The sequence below is a fragment of the Zeus faber genome (assembly GCF_960531495.2).
Source record: "Zeus faber genome assembly, chromosome: 17".
NCBI lineage: Eukaryota > Metazoa > Chordata > Actinopteri > Zeiformes > Zeidae > Zeus > Zeus faber.
In genome coordinates, this window is record NC_137204.1 from 31,156,284 (window position 1) to 31,175,522 (window position 19,239).

Genomic DNA, 19,239 nt, shown 5'->3' on the forward strand with positions numbered 1-19,239 from the left:
CGACGTCATGACGTAAGGACGCAGCCAATCAGGACACGGGAGCTGACTGGGCTTCCGGTGCCACGTGGACGTCATAAACAATAAAATAAAATCCAAGTTTTGATGCAAAGTGAAATTAAAGGAAAAATAATAAATAATACTTCTATCAATAGGATAAAATCAAATCTAAGTTTTAATGCAAAAGGCAATTCAAGTTAAATAATAAATACTTCTATATTGTAATAAAAAAATAATTTTAATACAATTATATGTTCATAAATAATAATACAAAGTAAGTTAAGTAAAATAGAAACAGAAATTAAATTTGAACAGTTAAAATCACAATTTGAAGTAAGTAAATGGCAATTTAAATTATAATTGATTAAAACAATCCGAAATACATAGAAATGCTTCAGGGTTTATCAGATTTTTTGTTATGAAAATCAATAATTAACTCAAAAATGAAGAATTTACAAAACCTTTTTATTTTGATTCACAGGAAAATATATATATATATATATATATTACATATTCATATTTATGTACTTTTTTACAAAACATATTTAGAAATCTTTCAAATAAAGATTCTAAGTTCGGATCAAACTTAGAATCAAAGTAAAAGCCCTCAAAAATACTACAAAATAAAAGCCCGGAACACCGAAATAGATATTTCACAGTCTTGTTTTTAGTATTTACACCTATTATCTTTTAATATTTCGTTTTGGTAAAATGATAACAAATACAGATTCATTTTTATCACAAAGATGGCACAAAAGTATTTGTTTTTATTCAATGTATTATAATTATATAATTGTATTTAATAACCGCATTAATAAATAATTAATATTAATCATTTGCAATATCTCCATCAACACTATTATTGTGAAACCAAATGCGTCAGAAATTAATATTCTTTCACTTAAAAAAAAGGCAAAGTAAAGGTTAATGGAAACTTCCTGTTTGGACAGGAAGTAGCAGCATTATCAGCAAAGTCGTAAGTAAAATCTATATGAACAAATGGAAATTAAAAGTTATTCCTATTGGTATTATTAATATAAAGAAAAATTCTAAGTACAAATGTGTCATTTTAGTTTATTAAAACAAACTAGTGCTTCAAATGTTTTCTTTTGTCGTCTTATAAAATAGAAATAAAGTTCTAAATAAGACATTTTTAATAAATTACTAAGAAATTGCAATCACAATACAGCAGCGAAAACCTTACAGATTCTAGAAGAAACAAAACCATGTTCGGTAAATAAACTAAAATATTCAAATCTAGAACAGATCAAATTGAATCATTTCAAAAATCTATTTTTACTAAATATATCAAACTTCACATAATAAAATAAAAAAAAATCACAATTCATAAATAAATCTATTAAAGAATTGTAAAGTCATCACATCAAAATGAGAAGAAAAAGCCGTTCAGAGTAAAATATGAAAATAATAATCATAAAATACTCATAATCCAAATAGAATAACAGTTATGAACACGGCTCATATCCGGGACAGGAAGTCGTCCAGCGCGCTGAGCCGCTCCACCAGCTGCACATCCAGATCCACTTCCTCTTCCTCATCATTGCCATGGCAACGTCGCCGGCAACGCTTCCTAGGCCCCGCCCCCGCCATTGCCATGCCAACCAGGCCTGAGCCTGCAACAAAATCAAAAAGATGAACATCCATCAGTAAGAAACACACTAAACAGCTTGTGTAGATCCAGTCACAGCGCCGGCGGCCATCTTGCCGCTCACCTGGCCCCAGCGGCCATCTTGACGCTCACCTGGCCCTTGGCGGCGGCGGCGGGGGCGCGCAGCATCTGCAAAGTCCAGGACACGCCTCCTCTTCTGGCGACCAATCAGGAGCAGTCGCCCCCCCCGTAGGCGGGGCTCCTCGAAGATGGTCTCCAGGCTTCTGGGGGAGGGGGCGGAGTCAGTACTTTACTACTACTAGTACTACTCAGACAAGTTTATTAACTAGTACTATAACATCAAGACTAGTACTACTACATGTAGTACTCCAGGTAGTAGTTTGTTAGAAGTACTGCAGTAGTACTCCAGGAAGTACTTTTTTTGGAGTACTGCATTAGTACTCCAGGTAATACTTTGTTAGTGGTACCTGTTGCTAGTAGGAGACTTGTAGTTCTTGTTGGTGTAGATTTCCTCCAAACTGAAAACCTCCTTCTTCAGCCTGTGGGCAGTAAATATTTAATATAAATTAAACTTATTTATTTTTACTATTTATCATCAGGTTTAGTGTATATTTGCAGAAATATTTATACATTGTTTAATTTTCTATAAAGAAAGTAACCATCTTGTAGTACTGTAGTAGTATGGATGTATTGTAGTAGCATGTTAGCAGTACTGCAATAGTATGTATATATTGTAGTAGTATGTTAGTAGTACTGTAGTAGTATGGATGTATTGTAGTAGTATGTCAGTAGTACTGCAGTAGTATGTATTGTAGTAGTACTTTAGCAGTACTGTGGTGGTATGGATGTATTGTAGTAGCATGTTAGTAGAACTGTAGTAGAATGGATGCATTGTAGTAGCATGTTAGTAGTACTGTAGTAGTATGGATGTATTGTAGTAGCATGTTAGTAGTACTGTAGTAGTATGGATGTTTTGTAGTCGTATGTTAGTAGTACTGTCGTAGCATGGATGTATCGTAGTAGTATGTTAGTAGTACTGCAGTAGTATGTATGTATTGTAGTAGTATTTTAGCAGTACTGTGGTGGTATGGATGTATTGTAGTAGCATGTTAGTAGTACTGTAGTAGTATGGATGTATTGTAGTAGCATGTTAGTAGTACTGTAGTAGTATGGATGTTTTGTAGTCGTATGTTAGTAGTACTGTAGTCGCATGGATGTATTGTAGTAGTATGTTAGTAGTCCTGTAGTAGCACGGATGTATTGTAGTAGTATGTTAGTAGTACTGTAGTAGTATGGATGTATTGTAGTAGCATGTTAGTAGTACTGTAGTAGTATGGATGTTTTGTAGTCGTATGTTAGTAGTACTGTAGTCGCATGGATGTATTGTAGTAGTATGTTAGTAGTACTGTAGTAGCACGGATGTATTGTAGTAGTATGTTAGTAGTACTGTAGTAGTATGGATGTATTGTAGTAGTATGTTAGTAGTACTTGTAGTAGTACCTCTTGGCACGGGGCAGGCCCATGGGCGTCAGCTGATCGTTGCTTTTTGGAACCGACTTCCTGATCCTGATCTGAGAGACCTTTAACCTCTAGAGGGTGAGACATACTTACTTAGTTAGTACAGGGAGGGAGAGAGAGAGACAGGTAGAGAGAGAGCGAGACAGAAAGATAGAGAAAGACAGAAAGAGAGACAGGTAGAGAGAGAGGGAGAGAGAGCGAGAGAGAGGGAGAGAGAGAGAGACAGACATCGAGAGAAATGGCAGAAAATGAGCTCCGACAACATTGATTAAAAGTCATTATTTTTCCATTGAGTACAACGACAAATTAAGTTTTAATCAACCCAGAAGAATAATGCAAAGCTGAGTCACTTTGCAGAAACATGGAACTACTACTGGACTGTAGCAGCACATTTAAGAAGAGATGCCAAGTGATGCTAAGTGTGATGCTAAGCGAGCACCTGCCACAGCCACACCACTAGAGAACAACTTGGAAAAGGGGATAAAAGAAGGAAAAGGACGTCATATGGACAGAAAAACAGTGGACAAAACTACCAAGACCTGTAGGAGTAAATAAACAAGACTTGGAAGGTGAGATAACATTAACAATCTCTTGGCAAAAGTATAGCTTACAAGCTGACAGCTACAGAGGAGGCATTTTCCAAAACTTAACTGCTAAAAATAAAAACAACACAGCGTAGCATAGTGGGCGGAGCCTGGGTGATCTAGCAATAAGCTATCCTGATGACATCACAACAGCAGCTTAGTGGGTGGAGCCTGGGTGACCGAGCAATAAACTATCCTGATGACATCACAAGTGAAGCAGGAAGAAGGAAGCACAGGATATTACTGAGACCCTGAGGGCTGACCACCAGCAGCTGGACAACAGAGAGGTCAGAGCAGACATACTGTTCCACACCACGTCCATCAGGAAGCTCTACACACATACTGTTCCACAACTCAATAGAAAAGAATTATTAGAATCTTTAATACACACACACACACACACACACACACACACACACACACACACACACACACACACACACACACACACACACACACACACACACACACACACACACACTTTGGATGGTGCTGGTGAAAATGGTTTCTCTGCATTTAAACATCCTGGCTTGTGCTTCCTCCAGGGGGCAGCTAGGAGCAGTGGGGACCTGGTTCCATATGTACATCACTGGTCACACCATGGTGTTCTGCATGTTTTGGGTGGGGGTCCTTACTGATGTTACATGGAGGAAACACCATGTGAGCATGGGAAGAACATGCAAACTCCACACAGACCCTCATTGGACCCTCATTGGGAGATAACCGCTGGAGCACGGTGCCAAAAGCGCCTCAGGCAGGAATCAAACCCAAGACCTTGCTGTGAGGCAGCGGCGCAATGCACCGTGCCGCCATCTTACAACCATCCCTCAAGCAGAAAAACACCAACCATGGAGAGACTCATGAAGATGACTGTGCGATGAAGACAAGATGGCCGTGCTCCTCGGGGAGGGACAGACCACGCTTCCAGACCACTGGACGCTTCATCTTACAACATCATACAATGAGCTGTGACCTGCCCCCCCACACACTCACTTTGGCCCTTTACCTGGTCGATGCCGTATAAATAGACAGAATATCTGTGTATCACTCCATCATTTCATATCCCACTTACAATCCCAAATCGGAACCACAACTTATTGACGTTTTCCCGCATGTGGGGCCGTGAAATGTCTGGGGGGGGGGGCCACTCAAGGCGCTGCCAAGTGGTTCCAGGCAACCCTGGCGCAACCCTGGCACCGCCCCGGCACCGCCCAGAACTGGTAATTACATTTTATATTTATATATATATATATATATATATATATATATATTTCAGGTCTACATCAGGCGCTGCTAGTCTGTCATGTGGAACGTGACACACCAGATATAAAAAGCCAAACTTGTTTATTGGCAATGGGAAGAACGCCTGTCACCTATTTTGAATTAAAAAACAGGTGTGTACAGGCTTATTTTGGTGTAAAAATGGTGTTATAGAGACCTATTATAGAGAGAGACAGACTTATTATAGCGAGACAGACAGACTTATTATAGAGAGACAGACAGACTTATTATCGAGAGACAGACTTATTATAGAGAGACAGACAGACTTATTATCGAGAGACAGACTTATTATAGAGAGACAGACAGACTTATTATAGAGAGACAGACAGACTTATAGAGAGATTTATTAGAAAGAGCGAGAGAGACGCCACCTTCTCCTCCCCTGATTGGTTGCTGTTGTTTGGCGGGGGGGGGGGGGGGCCTCCGGCTCCAGCCGCTGTGGTTGGCTGCCGCCAAGGTTCGCTGTCTCCGGGAAGATTTGGGTGAGCTGTAGAGAAAGAAATACTCTTGTTATTAGTAGTAGTAGTAAAATACTAGTAAAAATACTATAAATAATAATATTTCTAGTGATTACAAAAATGAGCCTTATTTCTGAACCTTCGACATCCTTTGGAAGCGAAAATTCTATGAGAAAGAACTCTTGTTGAAAACGTGTAATTACATTACATTAATTACATTACATTACATTTCACTGCATATATGTATGAAAGTATGTATATGTATGTGACAAATAAAAAATCTTTAATCTTGAATCTTGAATAATTAACCACAAGAGACAGATTGATATTCATTACTTATATGAATGTTTTAAAATACCTCCGCTGTAATTGCCTGCTGGAATTCCATGTAACATAGCTGGGAAGAAAAACAATATTTAGAATAAATGAGCCAGACAGGTTAACAGACAGACAGTTAACCGACAGAAAGGTTAATAGAAAGAAAGGTCACAACAGACAGTTAACAGACTGACAGGTTACCAGAAAGAAAGGACACAACAGACAGTTAACAGACAGACAGGTTAACAGACAGAAATGTTACAATAGAGAGTTAACAGACAGAAAGGTTACAACAGACTGTTACCATACAGACAGGTTAACATAAAGAATAGCCACAAAGGACACAACAGACCGAAGGTCACAACAGACAGACAGGTTAACAGAGAAAGTTTAACAGATAGACAGGTCACAAAGAGACAGTTCACAGACAGACAGGTTAACAGACAGGTCAACTGACCAATGGTCGTTCTCCAAACTGGGCGGGGCCGTGGCATCATGCAGCGGGGGGTGGGGACTAAAGCCGCCCAGCAGGAAGTGGCGCACCACCGTCGCTGCAGTGATTGTTGGGAGGCGGGCCTGGCCGATGTGGCCCCATTGGATATGGGCAAGGGGGGCGGAGCCAGAACATAATGAGGACAGACGCCATTGGCCACCGGGAGCGAACAGAAGACCCCAGCGCATCATGGGAGACCGCCGCAGTGCCTGAAAGGACCCTGATTGGACCATCTGGAGGAGGGAGGACTCTGATTGGTCCCTCAGGTGTTCCAACGACTGTGATTGGTCCGTCCAGCCACCCGAGGACTCTGATTGGATGATCCGGTCTTGGCCCCTTGAGGCGCTGAAGGTGTCCGATTGGCTGCTGAGGACCAGGGAAGCCAGGGGTCGGCTCCAGGATTGAGCGCTGCACTCTAATTGGTCCGCTGAGGACTCAGAGGCATGCAATTGGTCTTGCTGACCTACACAGGAAATGGTGTGATCTGATTGGATGTAGTCTCGGTTAGCAGAGAGCGCTACCCAGCTAGCCGCCTCCGCTAGTTGTGCTAGCTGTACTGCATGGCATTCTGGAAAACAACACTCGGCCGGCGACTGCGGCCAATCGGCTGGAGAGGTTGAGCCTGCCGATGGGGCGGCGCCTGCCTGGGGGTCCCACCTATGGACGGAGTGTTTTGATGGGACATCCGAAGTGAACGGCTTCTCTGAATGGACAAGAAGCCGGGGGGTGAGGCTTGACCGAAGGTCGGGTAGGATGCCTGAAGGTGAGGGCTGCTCTGATTGGCTGGAGTGATCAATGGGCGGGTCCCACTGAAAGACGGGCGGACTGCGATGTTCCCACACTTTACGATGTTTTACATTGGGGAACAAAGGATCCCATTGGACGGCAGTTGAGCTCCTAGGTTCGGATTGGGCGATCTTCGGGATATCGTGATCTGACTGGATGATATTTGGGGTACGACGTTCCGATTTGTAGAAGTTCAGAACGTCACGGTCCAATAAGTCAACATTTTGACTCCAGTGTTCCGATTTACTGATGTTCAGGATATTGCGATCAAATTGTACGATATTTAGACTCTGATGTTCCGGTTTTCCAACCTTCAGGATATTGAGATCCGATTGGACGACATTTGGACTCCAATGTTCGGACTGTCCGGCGTTTCGATTATCATGATCCGATCGGACAATATTTGGATTGCAGTTTTCTGATTTTCCAAAGTTTGGGATATTGCATTCCGAGTTCCAGCTAAGCATCACCTCCTCTGATTGGTTGAGGGAACAGGAAGTGGTCAGCTCTGATTCCAGACGGTCGCAGCCAATGCTGACAGGAGCCGACTTCAATCGTTTTTTTGTTGACTCGTCAGAAAGAGAAATCTGCCCAGTGTCTGGAACCTCAGGCCCTGCATCTATTCCAACTTCCTGTTCATGTGCTCCTGGTCGTTTCCTGGAGCGGCGCTGGGCCACGCCCCCTGGTGCTGAGAAAATGATAAATATCAATTCATAGAAATGTATATACATACAGTGGGGGAAATAAGTATTTAACACATCAACATTTTCCTCAGCAAATATATTTCTCATGGGGCTTTTGACATGACATTTTCACCAAATGTCGGTAACAACCCAAGTAATCCACACATACAAAGAAATCAAAACATATATGTCCATAAATAAAGTTATGTGTAATAAAGTGGAATGAAACAGGGAATAAATATTGAACACATGAAGAATAGGAGCCGCAGAAAGGCATGGGAAGCCAAGAAAGCAGCTGAAATCTGTCAGTATTTAGGAATCAATCCTGCCCCCTATCAGTGCAATAATTAGTCCAAGAACCAAGGAGCACTCGCAGAGAGCTTCAGAAAGACCTGGAATAAGCAGGTACAGTTGTTTCAAAGAAAAAAGTAAGTAATGCACTCAACCGCCATGGCCTCCATGCACGCTCACCACGCAAGACACCAGCTGAAGAAGAAGAAGCATGTTGAGGCACCAGCTGAAGATGACGCATGTTGAGGCACCAGCTGAAGAAGAAGCATGTTGAGGCACCAGCTGAAGAAGAAGAAGCATATGAGGGACCACATGAAGAAGAAGAGGCATGTTGAGGCACCAGCTGAAGAAGAAGCATGTTGAGACACCAGCTGAAGAAGAAGCATGTTGAGGCACCAGCTGAAGAGGACACATGTTGAGGCACCAGCTGAAGAGGACACATGTTGAGGCACCAGCTGACGAAGAAGCATGTTGAGACACCAACTGAAGAAGAAGCATGTTGAGGCACCAGCTGAAGAGGACACATGTTGAGGCACCAGCTGAAGAGGACACATGTTGAGGCACCAGCTGACGAAGAAGCATGTTGAGGCACCAGCTGAAGAAGAAGAAGCATGTTGAGGCACCAGCTGAAGAAGAAGAAGCATGTTGGGACACCAGCTGAAGAAGAAGCATGTTGAGACACCAGCTGAAGAAGAAGCATGTTGAGACACCAGCTGAAGACGAAGCATGTTGAGGCACCATCTGAAGAAGAAGCATGTTGAGACACCAGCTGAAGACGAAGCATGTTGAGGCACCAGCTGAAGAAGAAGCATGTTGAGACACCATCTGAAGAAGAAGCATGTTGGGACACCAGCTGAAGAAGAAGCATGTTGAGACACCAGCTGAAGAAGAAGCATGTTGAGACACCATCTGAAGAAGAAGCATGTTGGGACACCAGCTGAAGAAGAAGCATGTTGAGACACCAGCTGAAGAAGAAGCATGTTGAGACACCAGCTGAAGACGAAGCATGTTGAGGCACCAGCTGAAGAAGAAGCATGTTGAGACACCAACTGAAGAAGAAGCATGTTGAGGCACCAGCTGAAGAGGACACATGTTGAGGCACCAGCTGACAAGAAGCATGTTGAGGCACCAGCTGAAGAAGAAGAAGCATGTTGAGGCACCAGCTGAAGAAGAAGAAGCATGTTGGGACACCAGCTGAAGAAGAAGCATGTTGAGACACCAGCTGAAGACGAAGCATGTTGAGGCACCATCTGAAGAAGAAGCATGTTGAGACACCAGCTGAAGAAGAAGCATGTTGAGACACCAGCTGAAGACGAAGCATGTTGAGGCACCATCTGAAGAAGAAGCATGTTGAGGCACCAGCTGAAGAAGAAGCATGTTGAGACACCAACTGAAGAAGAAGCATGTTGAGGCACCAGCTGAAGAGGACACATGTTGAGGCACCAGCTGACAAGAAGCATGTTGAGGCACCAGCTGAAGAAGAAGAAGCATGTTGAGGCACCAGCTGAAGAAGAAGAAGCATGTTGGGACACCAGCTGAAGAAGAAGCATGTTGAGACACCAGCTGAAGACGAGGCATGTTGAGGCACCATCTGAAGAAGAAGCATGTTGAGACACCAGCTGAAGAAGAAGCATGTTGAGACACCAGCTGAAGACGAAGCATGTTGAGGCACCATCTGAAGAAGAAGCATGTGGAGACACCAGCTGAAGAAGAAGCATGTTGAGGCACCAGCTGAAGAAGAAGCATGTTGAGGCACCAGCTGAAGATGAAGCATGTTGAGACACCAGCTGAAGATGAAGCATGTTGAGACACCAGCTGAAGATGAAGCATGTTGAGACACCATCTGAAGAAGAAGCATGTTGAGGCACCATCTGAAGAAGAAGCATGTTGAGGCACCAGCTGAAGAAGCAGCATGTTGAGACACCAGCTGAAGAAGCAGCATGTTGAGGCACCAGCTGAAGAAGAAGCATGTTGAGACACCAGCTGAAGACGAAGCATGTTGAGGCACCATCTGAAGAAGAAGCATGTTGAGACACCAGCTGAAGAAGAAGCATGTTGAGACACCAGCTGAAGACGAAGCATGTTGAGGCACCATCTGAAGAAGAAGCATGTTGAGGCACCAGCTGAAGAAGAAGCATGTTGAGACACCAACTGAAGAAGAAGCATGTTGAGGCACCAGCTGAAGAGGACACATGTTGAGGCACCAGCTGACAAGAAGCATGTTGAGGCACCAGCTGAAGAAGAAGAAGCATGTTGGGACACCAGCTGAAGAAGAAGCATGTTGAGACACCAGCTGAAGACGAGGCATGTTGAGGCACCATCTGAAGAAGAAGCATGTTGAGACACCAGCTGAAGAAGAAGCATGTTGAGACACCAGCTGAAGACGAAGCATGTTGAGGCACCATCTGAAGAAGAAGCATGTGGAGACACCAGCTGAAGAAGAAGCATGTTGAGGCACCAGCTGAAGAAGAAGCATGTTGAGGCACCAGCTGAAGATGAAGCATGTTGAGACACCAGCTGAAGATGAAGCATGTTGAGACACCATCTGAAGAAGAAGCATGTTGAGGCACCATCTGAAGAAGAAGCATGTTGAGGCACCAGCTGAAGAAGCAGCATGTTGAGACACCAGCTGAAGAAGCAGCATGTTGAGGCACCAGCTGAAGAAGAAGCATGTTGAGACACCAGCTGAAGAAGAAGCAAGTTGAGACACCAGCTGAAGAAGAAGCATGTTGAGGCTCCTTTAAAGTTTGCTGCAAAACATTTGGACAAGACAATGAAATACTGGATAAAATGGTCTGGTCAGTCCTCCATGTTTGGAGGAGAAATGGCACTGCCCATAACCCTAAAAACACCAGACCAACAGTGAAGTTTGGAGGTTGGAACATCATGGTGTGGGGCTGTTTTTCAGCATGTGGTCCTGGCAGACTTCACATCATTGAAGGATGGATGAATGGAGAAAAGTAGCGAGACATTCTTGACAAGAATCTGCTGCCGTCGACCAGGATGCTGAAGATGAAAAGAGGGTGGACATCTCAGCAAGACAATGATCCCAAACACACAGCCAAGGAAACTCTCCACTGGCTTCAGAGAAAGAAAATAAAGCTTCTAGAATGGCCCAGTCAATCATCTGACTGAATCCAATTGAAAATCTGTGGAAAGAAGTGAAGATCAGAGTTGATAGAAGAGGCCCCTGGAACCTTCATCATTTGAAGACAGTTGGTGTAGAAGAATGGGCAAAAATCACACCTGAACAACGCAGGCCACGAGTTCCTTCACACAGGAGGCGTCTTGAAGCTGTCGTTACCAACTAAGGCTTTTCTACTCAGTATTTAATACATTTCAGCAAGTGTGTTCAATACCTTTTCCCTGTTTCATTCCACTTTATTACACATAACGTAATATGTGGACATATGCTCTGGTTCTTTGTATGTGTGGATTACTTGGGTTGTTACCGACGTCTGGTTAAAATTTCATGTCAATAGCCCCATCAGAAATATATTTACTGAGAAAAATGTTGACGTGTTAAATACTTATTTCCCTGCTATATGTTCATAGAGTAAATAAAATATTAATTGTATTTGCAATTTTTCTTTTTACAGAAAATCAATACATCTAGATAAAAAATATATATATTATGATAATTATTATTATTATTGGGAGTCTAGCCCGTAAGGCTGGACTCCCAAAAATACAACCACTCCATCCTGAAGACTGTATTCCCCAAATTCCACCAACATGTCTCCTGCCCCACTAGAGGGGACAAGACCCTGGACCATCTTTACACAAACATAGCTGGAGCTTACTAGGCCCTTCCCCTCCCCTACCTGGGACAGTCTGACCACTGCTCACTGTTCCCACTCCCCAAATACACACCACTCATCCAACGAGTGAAACCCTTACTCAGAACAGTTAAAGTATGGCCAGAATGGGCAGACTCTGTCCTATAGCACCGGTTCCAAAACACAGACTGGAGCATGTTTGCCACTCAGGCCGCCCTGGACTCCCACACAGACATTGACTCCTATGCCGCCTCCGTTCTGGACTACATAAATACTAATATCAACAGTGTCACCACCCTCAAACAGATCACAACATTCCTCAACCAGAAGCCGTGGATGAACAGAGAGGTCCGCCTACTCTTGAAAGAGTCAAGATTCAAGAGGTTTATGCGTCACATACATATACATACTTTAATACATATATGCAGTGAAATGTAATGCAACGCACCCGGTGATAACACATAATGTCCTAGGAAAAGAATTCTTTCTAAAAGACCAACTAACTGACTCCTAAAATGTAATACAGTAGGTCGAATACTTATAGAATAAAAATAAAAATATATAGAATAAAATAAAATACAATAAAATAAAATGAAATGGAATAGATAGAGGGAATATGCTTATGTATATACAGATATGTGCATTAAAGTGGCATGTGAATTAGCAATTAGAATTAAAGAAGCATGTGACATCCCCTTCAGATCAGCTGACAGGCAGGGCTACAGTTTAGTCAGGACTAACATGAAAAGGAGCATCAAGAGAGCCAAGTACAGCCACAAGCTAAGGGTCGAGGAGCATTTTAACAACAACTCCGACCCCCGACGCATGTGGCAGGGCATCCAGGCCATCACGGATTACAAACCCACAGAAACAACCCCCCAAAACCAGCGACACCTCCCTCCTTGATGAGCTCAACAACTTCTATGCTTGCTTCGACAGCAACAACCAGGAGGCAGCCATCAAGGCGGTGCCCCCTGCAGACCACAGGCCCCTCGCTATCCCCACCGAGGTACATGCCGCAGTGAGCAAGATCAATGCACGTAAGACTGCTGGCCCTGATGGTATCCCTGGATGTGTGCTTAGGGCCTGCGCTTGGCAGCTGACTCATTTCCTGACCGACATCTTCAACCTGTCCTTGGCCCAAGCAACTGTCCCCATGGGCCAGTTGCTCTCTAGCGAGCCTAAATTACTTCCGCCCTGTTGCACTCACCCCCACCATCATGAAATGCTTTGAGAGGCTGGTCCTGGCTCACCTCACATCCTGCCTCCCTCCCACACTGGAGCCTCTCCAATTTGCCTCCCACCAGAACAGGTGCACGGAGGACGCCGTCTCCACGGCACTACACTCTGCCCTCTCCCATCTGGACAACAACACCTACGTGAGAATGCTGTTCACGTTGACTTCAGCTCAGCATTCAACACCATCATCCCCTTCAGACTGGTCACCAATCTAGGTGACCTCAACATCAACCCCTCCCTCTGCAACTGGATACTGGACTTCCTAACCAACAGACCCCAGCATGTGAGATGAGGCGCTCTCACTTCCTCCAGCGTCAGCCTGAACACCGGCGTCCAAAAGGGCTGTGTACAGAGTTCTCTCCTCTCCTCCCTCTTCACCCACGACTGCACTCCTGTACATGGCTCCAACACCACGATCAAGTTTGCAGACGACCGGAAAGCACTGCAGAGGGTGGTGAGAACTGCCCGACGCATCTCCAGCACCCCACTCCCTGCAATTGAGGCTCTCTAGCACAAGCAGTGCCTGCGGAGGGCGTGCAACATCGCCAGAAACACCACACCCTTCACCCCAACAACACCTCTCGACCCAGCCACACCCCTCGACCCAGCCACAACCCTCAACCCAGCCACACCCCTCGACCCAGCCACACCCCTCGATCCAGCCACACTCCTCACCCCAGCCACACCCCGCACCCCAACCACACCTCTCGACCCAACCACACCCCTCATCCCAACCACACCTCTCGACCCAGCCACACCTCTTACCCCAGCTGCAAGCTGTTTGCCCTCCTCCCCTCTGGGAGGCGCTACAAGAACCTCCATTCCAGGACCTGCAGGTTCAGGAACAGCTTCTTCCTCTCAGCTCTCATTCTGTTGAACTCTACACCACGGTAACAGCCGCCCCATACCTTGATAACCCCCCCCCCCACCCCCACCTCCGGAATCCCCACCCACCTCCCTTGCACACACAAACTGCACTCCAGTGAATGCACACACAACTCTTGCACATTGCACCTTAACCTACAAACTACTATTTATTGTTTTTTATCTGTTCATATTTATACAACCAGTCAATCTGTTAATACTTTATATATTGTAGAATATTCATACCCACTCTGTTAATACTGCTAATACCACTCTCGATGTATATATTTAAGTGCATCCATATCCATTCTGTAATTACTGTTAATACTGCTCATACAGTACATATTTATTATATCTATACCCACTACTATTAAATCTGTTTATATATTATTCAAATACTTATATTTTATACGTATGCTGCACTTCACTGATTCTTTTGCACTTCTGGTTCAATACTAGACTACATTTTCGTTGTCTCAGTATTTGTACTTTGTGCAATGACAATAAAGTTGAATCTAATGGAATTCATCCACCCACTCCTCCATCCATCCCTCTACCCCTCCCTCTACTCCTCCATCCATCCCTCCATCCATCCATCCACCCACCCCACCACTCCTCTAGCCACCCTCCATCCATCCCTCCACCCATCCTTCCACTCCTCCATTCATCCCTCAACCCATCCCTCCATCACTGACCTCCTCGCTCATCCTTTTTCTTCTTGGCGGAGGAACAAAGTCTGCTAGCATTAGCATTACCGCTAGCATTCGCATTAGCCAGTGCTAGGAGGCGCTGCAGGGCAACCTCCACTGCCAGCAGGCGGCGGCAGACAGGTGCTAGCGCCCTCCGCAGGATGTTGTGAAGCTCTGCATTCTGGGAGGAAAGGGGTGGAGCCTGGATTGGAAGCTGGTGAGGGGAGCTGTCGGGACTCCCTGGTTGGGGGGGGGGGCATTTGTTGCCACGGTGAGAATATAGTAACAGAGAGTTAGCTCACTAATGGTGATCACTCATTTATCAGTTAGACAGACAGGTCAACAGACTTGCTAACTGAGAAGTAATCGGAAAGAAAGACAGGTTAATAGACAGCGAGGTCAACAGACACACTAACTGACAAGTCATCAGACAGACTGACGGGTCAACAGATAGACAGAGCATCTGACGGACAGGTCAACAGACAAGTCAACGGACAGGTCAACAGACACACTAACTGACAAATCATCAGACAGACTGACAGGTTAACAGACAGACAGGTCAAGAGACACGCTAACTGACAAGTCCTCAGACAGACCGATAGGTCAACAGATGATTGGGTCAACAGGCACGTTAACGGACAAGTCATCAAACAGACAGGTCAACAGACAGACAGGTACCTCTGTCAATGGTCTCTCTTTCTGTCATGCCTACAACTGCTTCGTGATCTCCAATGCTGCTGTCATGGCAACGGGAGACAGGAAGTGCAGGGCCACACCCACTGGAAGTCATGCCTCCTTCCTCAGTTTGACACAATGATGACTTCCTGTCCATACACAAAATAGACAAGTTAAGACACAGACAGCAAGAGACACACAGACAAATTAACAGGTAAAGTGACCTGTCTGTCTCTTCGTTGGAGCCCATCCAGTCTACGTCCTCATCGTCATCCGACCAAACAGGAAGTGAGAGAGGAAGGGGCGCAGCCGGAGAGGAGGGTGGAGAGAGCATGACCACAGCTGGAAAGCGAGAGACACGGGGTTAGAATGGGGGAGAGACAGGGAGGAGAGAGGGACAGCGTGCGAGACAGTCACCTCCACACCTTTATTCCAGTATTTATTCCCTCGTTGTATGTTGTGTTTGGCAGAGTTCCACTCGTTACCATGGAAAGCAGTCCTGGTCGAGGCTGGCCGAGCTGCTAACTAGCTAGCTAACTGAGTTAAGGTTTTACCAATGATGTCAACAGCGGGACTGGTTGTGATTGAAATGATAGGTAAACAAAGGAGGTGTTAGCATGAGGTCAGTTAGCAAGGATGCTAGCATCCCCGATTAGCTCAGTTAGCTAGCGGCTAAATAAGTCAAACAACACACAACTCACCGTTTTACTTTTCCGTCAAAAATATTTGATCAAAATATTCTGACGAAATGTCGAGGTTTCATCTTTTACGGAGAGAATTCACGAAAAATTGACGGTATTTTCATATATTTGTCTTCAGTTGTAGCTAAGAGGCTACCGTGAGCCGGTATCGCAGCAGACCGGAAGTGAATGTAGAAGAAACTTCCGGTCCATCTGCGCTGTCTGATTGGACGACGATGCGTCTTTTCAAAATAAAACTATAGTTGATTCAAAATAAGAGTCTCCCATTCTATATGTTCTATGTGATATTTATACTTAGGGATTCAAATGAAGATGTACTGAAAAAAATAAATGATGTTTCTAAAATAAAGAAACAAAAATACCAGTTCCATACAAACCTACTGGAAAGTTAAAAAACCCACAGAACTAAATACATAGAAATACATAAATTCTTCATTCATTTAATTAATAAATCATGAATTATTTTAATGTTCTTTAAAAAATGTAAATTCCACTGGACCATAGATCATCTGGATGGAAGTCAGGAAGATGTGCTCATCAGACTAATGAATACTGTGACACATGGCATCCTCGTAATACCCATAATAATAATATACACACACATATACATTTTATATATATATATATATATATATATATATATATTGTATACAATTGTCAAAGTGTTTATCACAGTGTTTATCAGCATTGTGTTCTGTTTCATTTTCTAACTAAAGAAAACAATGTTTGGGAAGTTCATTTTTAAAGATTGATATTTATCATGTGTGTGGTACATAAACTAAGCCATCTAAACAAATATAAATATAGAAATTATTCACCTTCATTTTCTTTTTTTTTTTTTACCATTTTCTCTAACTTGGTGATGTCAGTCACCATGTTGTTGTTGGTGTTTCTGACGCAGGAGCCTCCAGGTTGCATTGCATCATGGGTAACTACTACTTTACACTCATGTTGCATTGCATCATGGGTAACTACTTCTTTACACTCATGTTGCATTGCATCATGGGTAACTACTACTTTACACTCATGTTGCATTGCATCATGGGTAACTACTACTTTACACTCATGTTGCATTGCATCATGGGTAACTACTACTTTACACTCATGTTGCATTGCATCATGGGTAACTACTACTTTGCACTCATGTTGCATTGCATCATGGGTAACTACTACTTTACACTCATGTTGCATTGCATCATGGGTAACTACTACTTTACACTCATGTTGCATTGCATCATGGGTAACTACTACTTTACACTCATGTTGCATTGCATCATGGGTAACTACTACTTTACACTCATGTTGCATTGCATCATGGGTAACTACTACTTTGCACTCATGTTGCATTGCATCATGGGTAACTACTACTTTACACTCATGTTGCATTGCATCATGGGTAACTACTACTTTACACTCATGTTGTATTGCATCATGGGTAACTACTACTTTACACTCATGTTGTATTGCATCATGGGTAACTACTACTTTACACTCATGTTGCATTGCATCATGGGTAACTACTACTTTACACTCATGTTGCATTGCATCATGGGTAACTACTACTTTACACTCATGTTGCATTGCATCATGGGTAACTACTACTTTACACTCATGTTGCATTGCATCATGGGTAACTACTACTTTACACTCATGTTGCATTGCATCATGGGTAACTAATACTTTACACTCATGTTGCATTGCATCATGGGTAACTACTACTTTACACTCATGTTACATTGCATCATGGGTAACTACTACTTTACACTCATGTTACATTGCATCATGGGTAACTACTACTTTACACTCATGTTGCATTGCATCATGGGTAACTACTACTTTACACTCATGTTGCATTGCATCATGGGTAACTACTACTTTACACTCATGTTGCATTGCATCATGGGTAACTACTACTTTACACTCATGTTGCATTGCATCATGGGTAACTAATACTTTACACTCATGTTGCATTGCATCATGGGTAACTACTACTTTACACTCATGTTGCATTGCATCATGGGTAACTACTACTTTACACTCATGTTGCATTGCATCATGGGTAACTACTACTTTACACTCATGTTGCATTGCATCATGGGTAATTACTACTTTACACTCATGTTGCATTGCATCATGGGTAACTACTACTTTACACTCATGTTGTATTGCATCATTGGTAACTACTACTTTACACTCATGTTGCATTGCATCATGGGTAACTACTACTTTACACTCATGTTGTATTGCATCATGGGTAACTACTACTTTGCACTCATGTTACATTGCATCATGGGTAACTACTACTTTACACTCATGTTACATTGCATCATGGGTAACTACTACTTTACACTCATGTTGTATTGCATCATGGGTAACTACTACTTTACACTCATGTTGCATTGCATCATGGGTAACTACTACTTTACACTCATGTTGCATTGCATCATGGGTAACTACTACTTTACACTCATGTTGTATTGCATCATGGGTAACTAATACTTTACACTCATGTTGTATTGCATCATGGGTAACTACTACTTTACACTCATGTTGTATTGCATCATGGGTAACTACTACTTTACACTCATGTTGTATTGCATCATGGGTAACTACTACTTTACACTCATGTTGTATTGCATCATGGGTAACTACTACTTTACACTCATGTTGCATTGCATCATGGGTAACTACTACTTTACACTCATGTTGTATTGCATCATGGGTAACTACTACTTTGCACTCATGTTGCATTGCATCATGGGTAACTACTACTTTGCACTCATGTTACATTGCATCATGGGTAACTACTACCTTACACTCATGTTGCATTGCATCATGGGTAACTACTACTTTACACTCATGTTGTATTGCATCATGGGTAACTACTACTTTACACTCATGTTGTATTGCATCATGGGTAACTACTACTTTACACTCATGTTGTATTGCATCATGGGTAACTACTACTTTACACTCATGTTGCATTGCATCATGGGTAACTACTACTTTACACTCATGTTGTATTGCATCATGGGTAACTACTACTTTACACTCATGTTGCATTGCATCATGGGTAACTACTACTTTACACTCATGTTGTATTGCATCATGGGTAACTACTACTTTACACTCATGTTACATTGCATCATGGGTAACTACTACTTTACACTCATGTTGCATTGCATCATGGGTAACTACTACTTTACACTCATGTTGCATTGCATCATGGGTAACTACTACTTTACACTCATGT

General features: G+C 43.2%; 1 protein-coding gene across 4 annotated transcripts; it reads right to left on the reverse strand.

Annotated features, from left to right (window-relative positions):
- Positions 1-445: 445 nt before the first annotated feature.
- Positions 446-15,392, reverse strand: LOC307243627 (uncharacterized protein). Of its 4 annotated transcripts, none has more exons than XM_080018494.1 (8): positions 15,289-15,392; positions 14,617-14,850; positions 6,244-7,753; positions 5,827-5,865; positions 5,382-5,497; positions 3,128-3,216; positions 2,095-2,166; positions 1,763-1,890 (listed from the first exon to the last, which is right to left on the reverse strand). In XM_080018494.1, exons 1-7 carry the CDS (start codon positions 15,314-15,316, stop codon positions 2,101-2,103), a joined length of 2,082 nt encoding a protein of 693 aa, XP_079874620.1. In that variant the 5' UTR covers positions 15,317-15,392; the 3' UTR covers positions 1,763-1,890; positions 2,095-2,100. The 4 variants fall into 4 exon arrangements, with proteins under 4 accessions (XP_079874623.1, XP_079874622.1, XP_079874620.1 ...); XM_080018495.1 differs by having other exon boundaries at positions 1,799-1,887; XM_080018497.1 differs by lacking the exons at positions 14,617-14,850; positions 15,289-15,392 and adding an exon at positions 446-1,631 and having other exon boundaries at positions 1,760-1,887; positions 6,244-6,406.
- Between the last annotated feature and the right edge of the window lie 3,847 nt (positions 15,393-19,239).